At 35.0% G+C, this 19,066-nt stretch overlaps 1 protein-coding gene across 5 annotated transcripts in view; it reads right to left on the bottom strand.

Annotated features, from left to right (window-relative positions):
- LOC137822699 (serine/threonine-protein kinase ATM) overlaps nucleotides 1–19,066 on the bottom strand; it is a 68,613-nt gene that overhangs the window by 19,088 nt on the left and 30,459 nt on the right. For all 5 annotated transcript variants that reach the window (XR_011082962.1, XR_011082961.1, XM_068627644.1 and 2 more), the window contains exons 36-50: nucleotides 18,903–19,040; nucleotides 18,716–18,814; nucleotides 18,573–18,619; nucleotides 9,920–10,112; nucleotides 9,598–9,819; nucleotides 9,394–9,465; nucleotides 6,287–6,356; nucleotides 5,246–5,363; nucleotides 4,981–5,104; nucleotides 4,622–4,759; nucleotides 1,683–1,793; nucleotides 1,528–1,575; nucleotides 1,331–1,435; nucleotides 1,042–1,128; nucleotides 243–673 (exon numbers count right to left, since the gene is read on the bottom strand). Coding sequence is in view for 3 of the 5 variants with exons in the window: in XM_068627644.1 (XP_068483745.1) it covers nucleotides 243–673; nucleotides 1,042–1,128; nucleotides 1,331–1,435; nucleotides 1,528–1,575; nucleotides 1,683–1,793; nucleotides 4,622–4,759; nucleotides 4,981–5,104; nucleotides 5,246–5,363; nucleotides 6,287–6,356; nucleotides 9,394–9,465; nucleotides 9,598–9,819; nucleotides 9,920–10,112; nucleotides 18,573–18,619; nucleotides 18,716–18,814; nucleotides 18,903–19,040 (2,003 nt within the window). In the remaining 2 variants the exon portion in view is untranslated. The remainder of the gene's footprint in view (nucleotides 1–242; nucleotides 674–1,041; nucleotides 1,129–1,330; nucleotides 1,436–1,527; nucleotides 1,576–1,682; nucleotides 1,794–4,621; nucleotides 4,760–4,980; nucleotides 5,105–5,245; nucleotides 5,364–6,286; nucleotides 6,357–9,393; nucleotides 9,466–9,597; nucleotides 9,820–9,919; nucleotides 10,113–18,572; nucleotides 18,620–18,715; nucleotides 18,815–18,902; nucleotides 19,041–19,066) is intronic.

Raw genomic sequence — 19,066 nt, 5'->3', positions numbered from 1 at the left:
TTAACATCCCTATTGTATTCAACTTCTGCAACTGATTGGAATTCATTTTCTGTTAACGAGAAAAAACTTAGTCCATTCTCTCATAATACAGAGTACATTAACTGAATATCTTTTAGCCTACATGAAAGATGCAATAGTTAAGAATGTGTATAGCTCTAAATGAGCGACTAAGTAAAGAATATAGCAATTGAACAAAGGAGTTCAAATTAAAATAAACTCAACAATAAATAAAATCATATTACCTGTGCAAATTTCCATTGAAATGATCACATTTGATATTTGGAGTCAAAGGAAAATTAGTTCCAACGCATGGTAAAGAGAAATCCCACTTCCCAGCACGCCAGGCAGATTCATATTGCAATTCAGTAAACTCCAAATCATGCTGATGCAGATTCTTGCTTGAAGTCAAGCCTCGGCAATACATGTCAAGCACGTGTGCACAGCCAATCTGCTGCAAGGATCTAATCAACCCTTTGTAAGGTCTACTCTGCCTCATCACATCTGTCTCAGATGCAAAGGATGAAGGATGTGCAGATCCTGCTTTTTCCAATGGCAGACCTCTTGAACTGCCATCATTCAGTACTGAGGTATCTGATTGCACTTGCAAGTCGTAATACTCTAGGGCCTTTCCCCAATTTCCCTCATGCTCAAATGTGATTATTTGAGAATTCAACTATTATTTACATCAACCAATATAAACATGAGTCCAAAACCACAAATGCATGGCCTATCTTTGCATGCATACACACATGGTACTAGGAAAAGGCATACCAGTTTTAAAGATCTACTACACATGTACATCGATATAAAATTAAAAAAAATGCAACTATAAAAATTGAATTTTACGTAAAGATGACTATTATACATAGTTTTCTGCTTTTGTATTGCTCTGTATTAGTGTCTGTTTAGGGCTCAGTTTGTTGGTTCCTATCATTCAGTTAATGAGTTGTCTGGTAGTGTTGACAGAATTCACAGTCTGAGACAATGCATATCGTTCGTTATGTAATAAGGCTATGAGAAGGAAAAATCAGGCTCGCTAACCTTGTGAGACTGAAGAATTCCATATAAGCTATCTGGTTCGTTGATTCCAGTGACTGCCGAAACAAGAATTTCAATATGTTCTGGCAACTGAAAGGAAGCCAACAAAACAATCAAATGTAAATAAGAAACGGACATGATTATGGACCAAAGCAATCTCCATAAATAGTTTACAAATTTATACTTATGCCAAGAAACAAGTTAATTGTACAAAAATTATTTAAAAGTGTAATATAGTATACAACTAAAGCAAAATAGCATGTGCAAATAAAAAACATTCAGTACAACTTACCATTTCATTATGTGAGAAATCAGGTCCTCCAACTGTTAAAGTTTTAAATTGGTCTTCACACCAATGTTCCACATACATAACTGAAGTAAAATATGACCCACAACTCTATAATAGAAAAAGAAAATATAGAAAGATAAATAGAAAACATGAGAAGACAAAGGAAAAGAGAAGTGAAGTGCATAGAATCTGCCACTTACAGCTGCCAACTTGGCAACAAGAAGATAGTCAATAGAGAGCCAATAAACCTTGGAAGATTAAAGGAAAAATAAAATCTGTTAACTTTTGCATTCCATAGATTATTCTTTTTAGAAAATAATTTATGTATGAAGGTAGTACGCCAGGAAGATAATACTTTCTCCCATGAGGATGGTGACTTTGCCATGGAATTTGAAACAACTGCAGATTCTCTTGCCATTGCAGAAGTGGACCGGGTTTTAGAACTATAACTTGAAGGCCTTGAATTCTGCAAATTAACAAAATAAAATAGGGTTTTGTTAAGATTGGCCCTTGGAGATGATTTCAAGAGCACAAGTGGCAAGATTTTGGAGGAAAGAAATTATTGATTAGATAGGAAATATAAGTGTAATAAATGTTTTCGTTGCGAATAGAATGAAGACGGTTTATTGATGTTGACAAATTTGGCATAGAAGTGAATAAAAATAAGAGCAATCTAAAAAACATCAATATGTTGTATTAAATCAGTTTGACAATGAATACACAATAAAACAGAACATATATGTTTTTTTTTATCAGCAAAGAATTAAATGAATTAAAAACCCGTATACAAAAAGAAAAAACACAGAAAAATACAGAGCAAGAGGCTCAGAGCAAAAAGCTGTATAAACACTACACCTAACTATTTCCAAATCTGCATCACCCTTTGTGTATGTACCAAAACAGCAACAAGTTCCCATAACCCTCCTCATTCCAGCTTTCACCCTGCCCCACCCTGGCCCTCCACTCGAATAACGTTGTGCTGTTGTAATTCTGCAAATCACACGTAGTAAGTCTTGATCAGCACACCCCCTCCACTACCAAGAGATGCAATTACCGCAGCTTCACAATCAAACATGCATTCCCATCATTTTTCCTACATCTTCATTCAGAAAACAGTGCTACAAAAGTGATTAATAGCACCTAGATACAAATCCAAGATCCTCCTTAAAACCCTGCAGTCACACAGCATTCACTCTCATAGTCTTACTTCTTACCATGATATCAGCTTTGTTCCCCACTCTTCTCTCCTTCAAAGACTTCTACAGCAGCCAGCAACTCCTAGTCACTACCCCTCTCCATTACAAATAACTTTTTAAGCATTGTATTGGGTTCAAATGCCAATCCGGGAAGGAGTAGCTGAGAAAGCATAACCTATGTTAATCCATAACTAGGATTTGAGTTGTGCCCTAAGAAATATTTCTTCCACGTCCACAACCCCTGGCTTATAGACTATAAGAGTTCTTTGTTCCCAAATACACCATACTATAGCTGCCCAAATACCTTTCCACACCAAATTCTGTTTGGGGCTAAGAAATGTTAAGTAAAAGTTCTCAAAGTGGCACTTGAGGTCCTTATGTTGGACAAAAACCATCTAAAGCACATAGACCACACACACTTGCAAATTCGCATTCTAAGAATAGGTGTTGAGCTGTCTCGATCTTACCTTGGCATAAAGCACAAGAAGTTGTACTAACCAACACCCTTCTATTTAAACTGCTTCTAGTTGGAATTCTATCTAGAAGAATCCTACAAGCAGTAGATAGTACATTAGGAAAAGCTTTGGCCTTCCACAGTTGTATGAAAACCCCATTGTGGCACCCTCCTACCTGATTAGATAGGTATCCATAAGCTGATTTTACCGAAAATACCCCTGAAGCATCACCATCCCAAACCTGTAGATCCTTTTCCTCCCTATTCAAATTGACCACAGAGATAGTCTTGAACATTTCATCTTCTTGTAGTGATTCCCATACAAACCCGATTCTCCTCCACCTTAACCTCCAATGCCATTCTGATTCTTCCCACATACCAACCTCTCCCACCATTCTCCCTTGATCAAAAGATAAAGAGTACAACCTAGGATACAGAGTGAAAAGACTATTTCTACCAATCCAGGTGTCCTCCCAGAATCTACCTTTATCCCCAATACCAACTTTCCATCAAATTGCTTTATGACACCAACCTCCTTCTTCTCCCTCACCGCATAATTTAGTTAAGTCTCTCTACCACCACGATTGATATTTAGAATTGATCTGCCTTTGATCTGATTCCCTTCCATATTTTGATAACAAAATTTCTTTCCACTTCCCGTTTTCTTCAGACAAGAAACGCCATTTCCATTATGTTTGTGTTGTTGGAAAGCCCACATTGCCTACTTCATTCCTAGGGTGCACCTACCATATATCTCATGAAAGTTCAACTAACATCATTCCTAGGGTGCATTTTATATAAGTACAATAAAATGAAGATTTGAGGAGCGCAGACATTTGAATTTGATATGATAGAGTGCATGGAAATTCGCCACTCAAAAAAGCTTTGCATGATAAGAACCAAAACAAGAGTAAGGAACTCTCAAGACATTCAAATTGAACTGACAAGCAAAATTCCATTCAATCTTCAAAGTGATTTTACAAACGAGTTTGTCTCTCTTTTACAAAGAGCATGCCACAGTTTTGCGGTTTTGAAGAGGAAAAGATACCTTAAAGTGTTTACAAACATAAGGAAACCAAAATATAAACATAAGACTATCTAAGTAGTGATGCATGAACAATTCAATCTGAACAATGCACTAGGAAAAAAAGAGAAATATACAGGAAAAAGGAAAACCTAGCTCTATGACACCATAGAGTTTATTTGAAATTTCAACTTTTGTGTTTAATGGCTAATCATTCAAAGTCCTAATAATGGCTAATACGGGAGAGTATCCCTTACTATCAGTTGCACACATTGCCATAATTACTAAGATGAGAAGACCAAATCCTTTTACAATGTTTATAATCCTTACAGATCTAATGGAAGATTTTAGGGCATTTTCCAGTAGATAACTTTTATTTTCGGAGCAAAATATATATTAAAAGATATATTTGAAACTTTCAATAATATTTTTCCCCTCGGTTATGATTGTATTTATTCAAAATATAACTTAAAATGATGTTTTTTTTGTATTTTGTAATATTCTTTCTCTCAAAGCAAACTTCTCACTTAAACCTCATAATTTCCCTATTTGAAGTGTTTACAAACATACAAAAAAAGAGTCAAAATATATTTAAAATAGGACAGTTGAATTACATTCACCTTAGAAACTTCACGCTTCGACGGTATAAATGAAGATCTTTGCATGACATAACGAATACGAAGTTCATTAAGACAATTCAAAACCACTTGAATGGATTTCATCAACTTATTTGACTCTGTAAATATATGCTCCGTCAACTGCAAAATTCGACACATTAACTTAATATGCAAAAGACAAAATGTAGTTGAACTTCATGTCAAAAGTACATATATTCACAACAACTTAAATAACAAGCTTATTAACTTTAATCCAACAATCTAGGTGGTAGTACGATCTGTCATATAACAAAATTAAATGACTAAATAAGCACTATAAAAATAAGAAAGGGAGGAGGTGCAGTACATCTTTAGAATACAACCTGCAGACAGATCAATTTGTGAAGATCGATCTCCAGATCCTTCCTTGTAGTGATATTGACAAAAATACTTGGCAGAAGAAACTCGGCCACTTCGCCTTTAAACATTATAATATCTTGACAAAGTCTGGAATTAAAATAGGCTATGAAAATGAGAGGTGAAAAAAGAAGAAAAAAAGAAACCTGATAAAGGTCTGCTAGTAGATAATGATAACAACTAATGACCCTTGAACTGTCACAATTAAGTAATTAGATAAGTTCACAATACCTTAGTATCACATCACTGCAGTAAACAATAAGTGAATACACCAATGGGCAAATCCACATTTCAAAAGTTTTACCATCTGTCACCCAAACAGTGGACTTCTCCAATGAAATTGCTTCAGCTGAAAAAATTAAAGATTAACACAAAAATAGTTAATATTTTAGTTATAAAGAAATGGCTAGTAACAATAAAAACAGAAAAATGTCAGAAAGAAATATTGAGGTCAGAATGAGAGAAAACGCACTGACTAAATGTTACTTATAAGCTTTAGCATGAATTCCTTCAAAGAAAGAAATTTCAAGTACCGGGTGGAGGTGTGAACTCTGATTTTGATTTCGAAGTACCCAATATTAATACCTCGTCTGAAATTAATGTTTCTAAATTGCTACTTAGACTACTTTTTTAGAATATCTACTAGCCTAGATTCAATGTTAGGATCCAATTGCAAGGTATGGGACACGAGTCCCACATTGAAAGTATGAGCTTTTAGTGAGGTTTAAGTATAAGACCTTGTTTACCTTAATGTATCCAACCATTCCAGGCCAAGTATAAGATCAACCCCCCAAAAACGGCCTGTATTTGTAACTTAATTCTCTCAATCAGATCACTGGCCATTAAACATGCCTAGGAAGAAAGAGAAGCATTTACTGCTGCCCTAAAACTGACCCCAAAAACCTTTGGTTGAAGTGATTGGTTACCCCAGAAATTCACCTTGGAGAGAAAGTTGTGGCTTGCCCCACTACTAATAAGAAGCAATGTTTGGAAACCATTTAGCACTTCTCAATCTTCATAAGTTTGGAAAGAACTAAATCTCAAAGACTCAACCTCGCACAGTCAATGACATGGCAAAACATCTTCCATCATTTAAAGCCAGAATATCAACGTTGGAATAAAAATCAATGAAAGGCAAAAGATTATAAGAATCAATCCTACCACAATGTCTAATTAAACTATTAGATTAATAATGACCCAGAAATATTAACTCTGACCAGATCAGTTTTACGGGAATTCACAATAACATGGTGCACACGTCAACCAATATACCTTTTGACTTCCTATCTAGGTCCAAAAGGAGATTTTCCACAAGTTCAATATTGACACCTTTGGAATGAACCTGCATTAGAAGACAATAAAATTCATAACAAGAAAAACTAGTTCCAAGGATAAACATTGCATCACATGCTTGCAATTCTGCCCAACTTACAGTTTAAACCTAAACATCAAACCAAAGGAATGTGTGCCGCATCTATACTTATCCATGTATTTTTACAGGTCTATTGGCCATCACTATGTGATCTAAGTTTCTTAGCAACCCAAGCTTTTAAGACGCCAGCTCTTTTATATTATTAATTAGATTTTGTAAAAAAACTAGCATGACCACCATGCAAAGCATAGAAATTGGGACAAAAATTTGGTCATTTAATTTTAATTTATTCCATTCATAGTATAAAATTTCAACATAATTTTTTATTTAATTATGTATTTCATTATCAAATACAAAATCATTAAAACAGTAGTTTTTAAACATAATGAATAAAATTCAAAATCAAATTGAAGAATACTTTTATTTTCTATATATTTATTTTCATTTTTTATTCAGTTATCTAAATAAATATCATAATTTAATAATCACCCTAATATGACCTAAACACATCTCCTTTTATACCCCACATTCAATGTTCTGCATTAGATGTACCGGATAGAACAGTAAATTTCATTTACTGCACGGCTTATCACTTCCTTAAGAGACAAGTACCTTATCCCTTTAACGTGTTTAAGAGATAAACATATATATATATATGTATTTATGTTATATAAATTTCTATATATATACATATATATATACACTTTATTTTCATCATTATTATTTTGAGATTAATCCTTCATTATTTATTACTTTTTATTATTATTAATATTATTTTGAAATTTATACTTTATTATTAATATTATCACTATTATAAAAATTAATTACTTATAAATATAATGTTGATAACTAATATAACTCCAATACATTGTCTAGAAATTATTACATTATAAATTTTGGATGTCACACTCCACCCATGCATCCTGCACTTGAACTTCCAATTACAATATGAAAAGGTATTTGATCATTTGTCTCCATCTTATTTCTCCTTTGTTTCTTCTTTGGAATCTGAGTCTATTCCTAAGACTACAAAGTAATGAAGGTTGATCACAGATGGTAGTAGGCAATGATAGAGGAGATAGTAGCTTTACATTATAGTGGCACTCGGGAACATGTTCCTTTATATCTCCTGGCAAGAAAATTATAGGTTGTAATTGGGTTCTGTTGGAGATTCCACATTGACTAGAGATTAAGACATTTCATAGTTTATAAGTGAGTGCAAACCTCACCTTATAAGCCGGTTTTATAAGATTGAGTTAGGCTTAAAATTCCACAAATTAATATGGTATCATAGTCATTTAAAGTCTATCCTAACGAGTGTTTGTTGGGCTTATTAGGCCGCCCGCTATTTAGCCATTATCAGACCACTCATAATATATAGTCCCACACACCACTTGGTAGCCTCGGCGTGAAGGGAGTGTGTTGGAGATCCTACATCGACTAAAAATTAGGACATTTCTTAGTTTATAAGTGGGTGCAAACCTTACCTTATAAGCCAGTTTTATAAGGTTGAGTTAAAATTTGGACCTAAAAGCTTGCTTGGTCTAAACTATGGGGATGCTTTCTTCGTTGTCGCCAAAATAAATTCTATCTTTCTCTTTCCGGCTATGAGAACTATTCATCATTTGTAACTTCATTAGCTGGATATGAAAAATGTCCTCCTGCATGATACATTGTAGGAAGAGGTTTATATGGATCAACCCTTTACTTTTACTACTTTTGGTATTTCTCATCTTGTTTGTAAGCTTAATCAGTCTCTATGGTTTTAAACAATTTCCTTGAGCATGAGTCTTATCATTTTGTCTTCTTCCCTCATTCTCCTTCTAGCAAGTGCCTTTATCTTATTGTTTATGATGATCACATTGTCATTGTTGGTAATGATGAAACTGGAATTCGGCACCTTGCACTTGCTATGATTATTGTAGAGATGGATGTGGGCTCCCACAGTTTAGGTTTTCCTAGCAGAATTTCTTTAGGTCCCCTCACTTTTTTATTTCATAACTTCCATATATGGTATCCAAAGGTATCAAATTGTAGATGATTGGTATCGATTACAGAGCTAACATAGTCAAGATTATAGATTGTATACAAATGATTCAGAATTCTTATTTTCATTTAAATAAACGTGTGAACACAACCCACGAGTGTTGTTTAGTATCAATGTTTTCCAATGAGTATTATTTTATTGCCAACAATTTTCCAAGCAGATTCTCTTTTCATCGAGCTTTTACCAAACATCATTAATGTTCACCAAAATTTCCCAAAAAGTTTCTAGTTTTTCCAACGAGTCTTTTTTTGGCCGATCACTGCCACCATTAGCATCGACATACTATGTGATGGCCATATTTTGCTCCTCAATAGTTGTCATGCCATCTTAACCATTTTTTCTTCCCACCAGCTATTATGCTCTTTAAGCTTTTTTGCTTTCCAAAAGCTAATGTGTCCTCTAATCGTTTTCATCATTTGTTGTGTCTTCTAAGCACTTTTTTCTTTTAAGCAGCCCAATTGTGTCATCTTCCCATTTTTGGTCTCTATCATCATACCCTCCAACCACTTTTAACAAGTTTAACTCATATAGATATGTTCTGGCTTGAGGGATAGAGTTAAATATATGATTTAAAAGTATGGCTCTACAACACAAGTATGGCTTTTGTCTTACAAATTATCTCAAAGGGTCTGTTTTTTATGGCATTTGTAACAAGCTTGTGTCATATGACACATATGGTCTAGTTTGAGAGAAAGTGTTAGGTATATGATTGAAATTAATTATATTTCTTCTCAATGTCTATGGTTTCAAATATGAACTGTTACATTTTGGTCCTCTTGTTTTTTGCATTCCTCTTTCTCGATTTTCTCTACGGATTCTCATGTACTAACATATGATTCTCATGTCACCAATCTTTCAACACTAATATTAAAAAATACATCAAAGTCCAATTAACATATTTTAAAATGAAATTTATCAAAAGAATAAAAATATTATTTGCTTCTCGGATTTAAATATTACCTCAATCAGAGACCTCTGATATGAATCGAATGACTGTAAAGCACATTGGCCTCTTTTAGTTGAAAGTATTCCCTACAAATCCAACCAAATGAAATTATTTAGATAGAAAATGAAGAAAGATAACATATTAACCACCTTAATTATTTTTTAAAAGTGCCATATATTAAGTTTGATTAGAAGACTATTGCGATTTAGAAGACTTACACGAAGGGTTTGTGATGCCATATCAACAATTTTCACAGAATCATCCATCAGATATTTCATGAGGATTTTCATAAGGACAACCAAATGTTCTTCAGATAAGCATGCATCCATGTCAGAACTGATTTCTATCGCACTACTGGTATCAATAGATTTACCAACACTAATAAGACTAGTTTTGTCATGAAGATGGAATACGACAGAGTATGGGTCTCCAGTGCCAACCTATAGCAACACAGGAAGAACAAAGGAACCAAATTTCCAAAAGTGAGAAAAAGTGTAACTGCATATAATCAGAAAAATCTAAAACTAATAAAATCATTACCCTGGAAATGAAATCTGAAACCAATTCCCGAACTTCATTTGCATCATTAGAACCACACATGTGAACAAGTTTCCAGACTGCATGCACAATTTCTTGATCACCCTGCCAATATATGTCTTTAGAAAAACCTTCTACCTTGCCTCCTCTTTGAAGGGTTTCTACATTCAATAACTTCTTATGCAATGCCTGGAGACTGAGAAAAAACCGATTCAGGAATGAAGAATCACGGAAACTTTCCAGCAATATTTCAAATACATGATAAATATATTCAATAATGCTGACCATTTAATATTTCAATCAATATATTCAAATACATGGTAAATAATTGTCTCTCTTGCTAGACAAACTCATGAACATATAGTACAAAGTATTATAAATGTTAAAATAAAATAAAAAGAGATCAATCCCTTGAGTATAAAGAACAAATAGGGTTATGTATTTACAAATAAGAAACAAACAAAATGTATGGGCTAAGCCTGTTACATCTAACGCTTCCCTCAAGTCGGTGCATATAAATCACATGTACCAAGCTTGTTACAAATATAATCAATTCTAGGTCCCCATAAAGATATAGTGAAAACATATGCTAATTGATTATTCAAATTAACAAACTTAGTCTTGATGTATCCAGATAGAATTTTTTTTTCGAATAAAATGACAATCTATCTCAATATGTTTGGTTCTTTCATCAAAGACGGGATCTTAGCTATTATGAAGAGTTGATTGTCACATATAAGTGTCATTTGAGTGACCTCTCCAATTGCAATTCTATCATTAATTGTTGAAACCAAATAAGCATAGAAGTAGTCAATTTGTTTTTTGCTCTTCTAATAGATTAAGTTATCATCAATGGAGAGACAAGCTCCAGCAATGGAAATTCTATCAGAATGAGATCCTACTCAATCACAATCTAAATAACAGACAACATTAATATAGATAATTGTGACCATATAGAAAACCTTTTCTAGGACAACATTTAATGTACTTCAATATACAAATGATTGCATTGCAATGATCTACACATGAGGAATTAAGAAATTGACTCACCACACTGACTGGAAAGGAAATGTCTTAATGACTCAGAGTACTAAATATCCATTACATCCTCCAAATTTTAAAAAGTTCAATGTTGCCCCAACTTTTCTTAAAAAGTTCAACTTGGTCCCAACTTTTTCCAAACAATTCAACATGGTAACAACACATTAATCAATGTTCATTGGTTCAATTGTTGAGGTAAATCTGTTTTAATGAGAGCAATCTAACATAATGAACCACATTAAACTGTTTTAAGAAAATTTGGGACCATATTGAACTTTTTAATAATCTCGAAACTAAATTGACTTTTGGTCCTCAATATAGGAACTAAAAAGGTAACTAAGCCTTTGATTTTTCAACTAATCTTTTGTACTTCGTAGTATCTGAGAGAGGCTCCCCCTGATTTGAAGGTGTTTGACATTGGAATCCATAGGTGTGTCAACAGATTCTAGACTCGTTAATTAGTTTCCTCCAAAAATATCCAATGCAAAGTTCCTTTGAAAGATAACAATACCATTGTTGGATTGTGCTACCTCAATCCCCAAAAAATATCTGAGTTTGCCAAGATCTTTGGTCTAAAAGTGGTGACCAAAGATTTGTTTTACTTGTGAGACGCCATGATGATCATTTCCTGTTAGGAACAATGTCATCAATAGATATTTCTAGATAGACCCACCTAGTACTCGAGTGACAGTAAAAAAGTAAATGATCTACCTTACTATAAGTCATACTAAATAGTTGAACAACATTACAAAATTTTCCAAACCAAACTCTAGGGATTGCTTGAGGCCATATAAAGATATGCAAAAGTGACATACCAACCCAGAAGACTCCTCCTCAGAAACAAAACCTAAAGGTTGCTCCATATAAACTTTTTCCGATAAATCTGTAAGCATAATATCATAAACAAATATTGTTGCATAATTAGGAGAATTATGTTATAATTAAGTGCAGATTCCATTTTATATTTATTAGGACAGATTTGTTAGTGATTTGATTTTATTTGATTTGTACAGCTTTAAACACTCATTATTTCTGGCTTTCATTGCCTATTATTTCTTTCTTTAATTAGGTTGTAAAACAGTCTATAAATAGAGACTGTAATCACATTTGTAAGATATCTCAGAAATATATTTCATCTATTTCTTTCCACTTGGTATCAGAGCTCCTGATCTAGGAGACTCTGCTTCCGCAATTTTTTTAGCCTTCATTGCTGTAATCATTTTCCTTGACAGCCGTCATTGCTGTAATCATTTTCCTTGACAGCCTTTATTGCTGCAATTATTTTTTTTTTGGACAGCCTTCATTGCTGCAACTTTCTATTTTCCTTATCCTTTCTCCATTGACCACCACCACCACCTTGCACCATTGACCGTTACTGCCACCGCCATTGACCACCGCCGACCACCACCACCGACCACCATTTCCGTCGCTCGCCGGAAACTGCACCGCTCGCCGGAACTGTCACTACTCGCGCGGAAACCGCCGCCGGCCGCCGGAAACCGCCACCGGAAAATTTTTCCGGCAGATTTTTTTGTGTGTGCGTGAACAGGATCAAATTTTGCCAATCTGAAAAAAGTTGGTTTTGAACTCTCATGGACTCCCTTAGTAAGCCATCTAGCTATTGTTCCTTTACTATGAGTGGTAAGAGTTCTAGTTTTTTATCCTTTAATGCTTCTAGTACTGAAAATATCTGGATTATAGACTCTGGTGCTACTGATCATATGACACCTCATTCCTCTTTTTTTTCATCCTACACTACTTTATCCGGTAAGCCATATATTACTGTTGCTAATGGTTCCACTACCCCCATTAATGGTCGTGGTAACATTCACCTTCAACCTTCATTTCCTTTAAAAAATGTGCTTCATGTTCCCAAACTATCCAATAACCTCTTGTCTATTCAAAAGATTACCCAAGATTTAAATTGTGCAGTGGTATTTTTCCCTTCCCATTGTGTTTTTCAGGATCTTGCCACGGGGAAGACTATTGGAATTGCTAAAGAGCAGGGCGGGTTATATTATTTACAGCATGAAGAAAGTAAAAAGGATGCTAGACTACAGGCACACACTTCTAATCTTCAGCAAGGTCGTGAATCTTGGTCATCCTCTCAGATATGGCTTCAACACAGACGTCTTGGTCATCCTCCATTTAGTACCCTAAAGTCCTTATTTCCTGTTTTATTTACAAAAGTGTTTGCTGAGTCATTTCATTGTGATGTTTGTCAGTTTGCTAAACACCATCGGACAACTTTTCCTCCCAATGGTAATAAAAGTTCTAAACCTTTTGATCTTATTCATTCAGATGTATGGGGACCTTCATCTATTCCTAATATCTCGGGTGCAAAATGGTTTGTTTCATTTATTGATGATTGTACTCGGGTTACTTGGATATTCCTCATGAAAGATAAGTCTGAAGTTTTTCACTTGTTTGTAAAGTTTTACAGAATGATTCAAACACAATTTGAAAGTCCAATTAAGAGATTGCGTTCTGATAATGGAAGAGAATATGTGAACCAAAACCTTTCCAAGTTCCTTGAGGAAAATGGAGTTGTTCATGAATTAACCTGTGTGGAGACTCCTCAACAAAATGGGGTTGCTGAAAGGAAAAATCGTCATCTCCTTGAGGTTACTCGAGCTTTACTTTTCCAAACATCTGTTCCTAGATCTTACTGGGGGGAAGCAGTCCTGACTGCCACTTATTTGATTAATAGATTACCCTCTCGGGTTCTAGAGGGTGTTACTCCTATTCAGGTTATGACCACATTCTATCCTTCTATTCCCATGTTGAATAGTCTTCAGAATCGTGTCTTTGGTTGTCCTGCTTTTGTCCATGTTCATAGTCCTTATCGAGGTAAGTTAGATCCTCGTGCCATCAAATGTGTCTTCATAGGTTATGCCCCCAACAAAAAGGGATACAAATGTTATCATCCTCAAAGTCGTAAAGTGTATATTTCCAAAGATGTCACCTTCCATGAAACAGAGTCTTTCTTTCCTAGTTCTCAGCTTCAGGGGGAGAGTATTCAAGAAGCTGAGGACCTTGAGTTGCCACCTTTTCCTTTGTTGCAGGATTTCGTTCTTAGGGAGGATGACAAAGACCCTGCACCAACATCATTACCAGAGAAGAATAATGAAGACAAATATTTTGGAAAACAATATCAGCGAAGGCAACAAGAACCCGTCCTGGTCGAACAGCAACTTCAATTGTCTGAACCGGAGGTAAGAACTCATACCAGTGAGACTCTTGAGGACACCTTAAATACTGCTTTTGAACCTAACCTAAATGATTTACCTATTGCCTTGAGAAAAGAAAAAAGATCTTGTGCCAAATATCCTATATCCCAATTTGTGTCTACAGAAAAACTTTCTATGCAGCACCAGAGTTTTCTTTCAGCTATTGATTCTATCAAAATCCCTTCATCGGTACAAGAAGCCTTAAAAGATGAGAACTGGATTCGAGCCATGAATGAAGAAATGAGCGCGTTAGAAAGGAATGAGACTTGGGAGATTGTAGAGAGACCAAAAGATAAGAAAGCAGTGGGTTGTAGGTGGATATACACAGTTAAGTATAAGTCTGATGGCACACTGGATCGGTATAAAGCAAGGTTGGTTGCAAAAGGGTACACTCAAACCTATGGGATCGATTATGAGGAGACTTTTGCTCCAGTGGCAAAAATGAATACCGTCAGGATTATTCTCTCCCTGGCAGCACACTTTGGTTGGGCAATGCATCAATTTGATGTTAAAAATGCCTTCTTGCATGGAAGCTTGGAGGAAGAAGTATACATGGAGATTCCACCTGGTTATGGTATTGTTAATGAAGGGAATAAGGCGTGCAGACTTAAGAAGGCCCTATATGGTCTTAAGCAATCACCTCGTGCTTGGTTTGGAAGGTTTACTCAAGCTATGGTATCTTTGGGGTACCGACAAAGCCAAGGTGACCATACTCTGTTTATAAAACATTCTCAGAATGGTAAACTCACTCTACTTTTGGTCTATGTAGATGATATGATTATTACAGGTGATGATGAGATTGAAAAACAAAATTTGAGGGAGAGACTAGCTGCTCAATTTGAAATGAAGGATCTTGGGAAGCTGAAGTACTTCCTTGGGATAGAGGTTGCTTACTCGAGACAGGGCATCTTTATTTCTCAAAGGAAATACATCCTTGATCTTCTCAAAGAGATTGGTAAGTTGGGTTGTAAGCCCACTGGAGTACCAATAGAGCAAAATCATAGGATTGGGAATGATGAGGAAAACCCAAAAGTGGAGAAGACACAATATCAAAGACTTGTGGGAAAACTCATTTATCTTTCACACACTAGGCCAGATATAGCCTATGCAGTTAGTGTGGTTAGTCAATTTATGCATGATCCAAGAGAAAGACACTTGCAGGCAGTAGATAAAATTATTCAGTACTTAAAAGCCTCTCCAGGAAAAGGATTGCTATTCAAAAAGGGGGAAAACTTATCTATGAAAGTATATACTGATGCTGACTATGCAGGATCGATTGTTGATAGGAGATCCACCACAGGCTACTGCATGTTCTTGGGTGGAAATCTGGTAACATGGAGGAGCAAGAAGCAAAATGTAGTTGCAAGATCAAGTGCAGAGGCAGAATTTAGAGCCATGGCTCAAGGGGTGTGTGAACTCTTATGGATGAAGATCATACTTGATGACCTAAAAATAAAATATGAAGCTCCTATGGGTTTGGCATGTGATAATAAGTCCGCTATCAGTATTGCACACAATCCGGTTCAACATGATCGAACAAAGCACGTAAAGATAGACCGACACTTTATTAAAGAGAAGTTGGATGATGGTCTTATAGCCACTGACTACATCCCTTCAAGACTCCAATTGGCAGATATGTTTACAAAGGGACTTCCCATAAAACAATTCGAAGATCTTACTTGCAAGTTGGGAATGATAGATATACATTCACCAACTTGAGGGGGAGTGTTGCATAATTAGGAGAATTATGTTATAATTAAGTGCAGATTCCATTTTATATTTATTAGGACAGATTTGTTAGTGATTTGATTTTATTTGATTTGTACAGCTTTAAACACTCATTATTTCTGGCTTTCATTGCCTATTATTTCTTTCTTTAATTAGGTTGTAAAACAGTCTATAAATAGAGACTGTAATCACATTTGTAAGATATCTCAGAAATATATTTCATCTATTTCTTTCCACTAATATTACTAGATATGTACACCTAAAACTCGAGTGATGGTAAAAAACTAAATGATCTTCGTCACGAAAAAACATTTTTGAGATCCAATTGATAAAGAGGTCGTTGTTGAAGGACAACTATGGTTGGGCATAAGCGAACATAGACAATCTTTGCCAATGGAGAATAAGTGTCACCATAGTCCAACTCAATAATTTGTATATAACCTTTAGCCATGAGACGATCAACAGTACTATTAGAACCAACTTTGATAGCAAAAATTCACCTACAAGCAACATGTTTCCCAGAAGGTAAAGGAACAAGCTCTCAAGTTCCACTATTCTATAGAGCAATAATTTCAAAGACTAAGACTAAAATTGTGAACAAAACATGTGGATCCAAAGACTTTAGGAGATAAGGGATGGAGAGCTTCATCAGCAAATGAAATAGAGTGAAGAATTTTCTTATCTAGAACCAAGGATGGCATGCAGTTAATTATATAACACGCACTACAAACAATATCACCCTAAAAACATTGAGGAATCTTACCGTGGATTAAAATTGGGCGAGTTGTTTCAACAAGATGTTTGTTGAGGTATATAACCACATGATGTTTGAGGAAGAATGTCACGCGAAGCCATAAAATTTTGAAACCAATGAGAAAGATACTAACGGGCATTATCACTGCATAAGATTCGAATAGAAACTACAAATTGATTTTTAATTGCGTTGTAAAAGGATTGTAATTTAAAAAACAACTCAAAACGATTTTTAATTAAAAATAACGAAGTACATCTTCAATAATCATCAATAAACATTTCAAAATAATGAAATTCTAAATTGTACTCACAACCAGTGCCAATTATTTGTCCCGGACTCAAGTCTTGTATAGAAAAAAAAAAACCTTTGATAAAAGAAATAATACAATCAAGGGAACAGGTGAGACGACTAATGGATAATAAGATAAATATAGACACAAGGACATAACAAACATTATCAATAGAAAAAGAAGAAAGAAGATGAATAGTATCACCACCATGTGATGAGACCCTAGAACCATTGGCCATTATAATGGCAGGTAAATAACCAGAAGTAGACAAAGAAGGAAACAATAGATTTTGTCACCAGTAATGTGATTTGTGGCACTTGAATCATGAACCTATGGGCCAAGAAAATTGTAGTGAGTGAGGCCAGCAAAAGATGTACTTGTGTGTGAAACAAAAGCAGTGGACCTAGAGTTTTGACGATCTTCATACAATTCGAGAAATTTATTGAAAACAAGTTGTCCTGAGGAATCACTTGAAGTAGGGCCTAGAGTAGACAATTGGCAAAAAAATTAGGGCAACGGCAGCTGATCAAGGAGGGCAACCATGTAAGACATAACAACACTCCATTTTGTGGCCTAGCTTGTGATAATGTTCACACTTGTGACACCCTTACATGACTTGCGAGAGCGATTGCGATCATCACGTAAGATACCAAAGTAGAAGAGTCAGTAGCGGAAGCAGGTGTATCAGTGGTTGGCTTACTTGGCTCACGCAAAAGGGTGAAATAAGTGGAAGTAAAATTAGGCCCAACTAGGGATCCGAAAATCTGATCATGGATATGTGAATAACATCAGGAAGCCCACGTAAAGCCAATAACATGAAGAACTTTGACCTTTGTCCGAGTTCTTAAGAAGTAATAGAGACAAAAGGCAATAACTCGTTGAAATTGTGAAGAGCATGAACGTTACCCAGATATTCAGTCATTGTACCATCAAGACAACATTAAGGAGATTTTGACAAACACAATAAAAATGTTGAGTACCAATGGTGTACAATAATTTGGCCTGATCCCAAACTTCTGAACATGACTAATAAGCACGAAATATTTGTTTTAAAGATGAGTGAATAGTAGACATGAGGACAATGCATAATTGAACATCAATTTTCAACCAATGGCAAACTTCATTTTCAACAATAATGATCACACTATGGGTAAGATGATCAAAATAGTCCTAACTCTTAACCCATGGTTTAATTTTAATGCCCAAATATCATAATAAGTTCCATCCAATTTATCAATAGATAGATGAACATTGACATAATTAGTGAAGATGGATGGATTACACAGTGGCAATAGAAAGGCCATACAAAAAGGAAACGAACTTTGATCAGGATGAAAAAGGCATATTCAAAACAAGAACGACAAGGTGATCCCCACATTGGTAATCCCCGTCAAAAAAGGACTCAGACGCACCGTTATAAAGAACAAATAGAGTTATGTATTTATAGATAAGAAACATATAAAGGGTTCAACCCGTTATATCTGAAATAAGAATACTCCTTTGCAACCAATACTTTTTTTAATTATATTTAAAAGAAAGAAGATATCTAAGGCCATAATCATTGAAAACTAGGAAGATAATAGCATAGGAATGTATGTTGGAAAAGGAAGCAACCTTGATAAAAGCAACCTTGGTGGAAGGTAGCAAGACTTCTTCACAAACTGAAAATAACAAAGTACCAGATAACAAGAAAAAATTAGCTTTAAACTTCATGTCGTACTGCCATAAAAATGCAATGGAAAATGATATTTATTTACCTTCATTAAGTGGTCACGTATAGAATAAGTGTGGCATAATTCTTTGTGGAACTTCCTTATCTCATCCAATAATTTTAGTTCAGGGAATGGCTCCAATTCCTATAAGAAATTATTTTCATATATCTCCAAAGTTGTAATAGACCATATCCTTAATACCACAGATACCAGTTGAATTTCAGATACTCACTTTAACATAATCATACATAGATGAATCAGAGTCCACGGTTAACATATGGAGCAGAGATAAAGCTTGTGATACAGTGGTATCACACAATACTTTGGTTTTAGAAGGAATGCAGCATGCCACCAACTTCGAAACAAGAAACTGGATAGAACACGTTCTACAGAACA

This window comes from Phaseolus vulgaris, chromosome 9 (genome assembly GCF_000499845.2).
Source record: "Phaseolus vulgaris cultivar G19833 chromosome 9, P. vulgaris v2.0, whole genome shotgun sequence".
NCBI lineage: Eukaryota > Viridiplantae > Streptophyta > Magnoliopsida > Fabales > Fabaceae > Phaseolus > Phaseolus vulgaris.
This window is presented reverse-complemented; position numbering and strand designations above follow the sequence as displayed.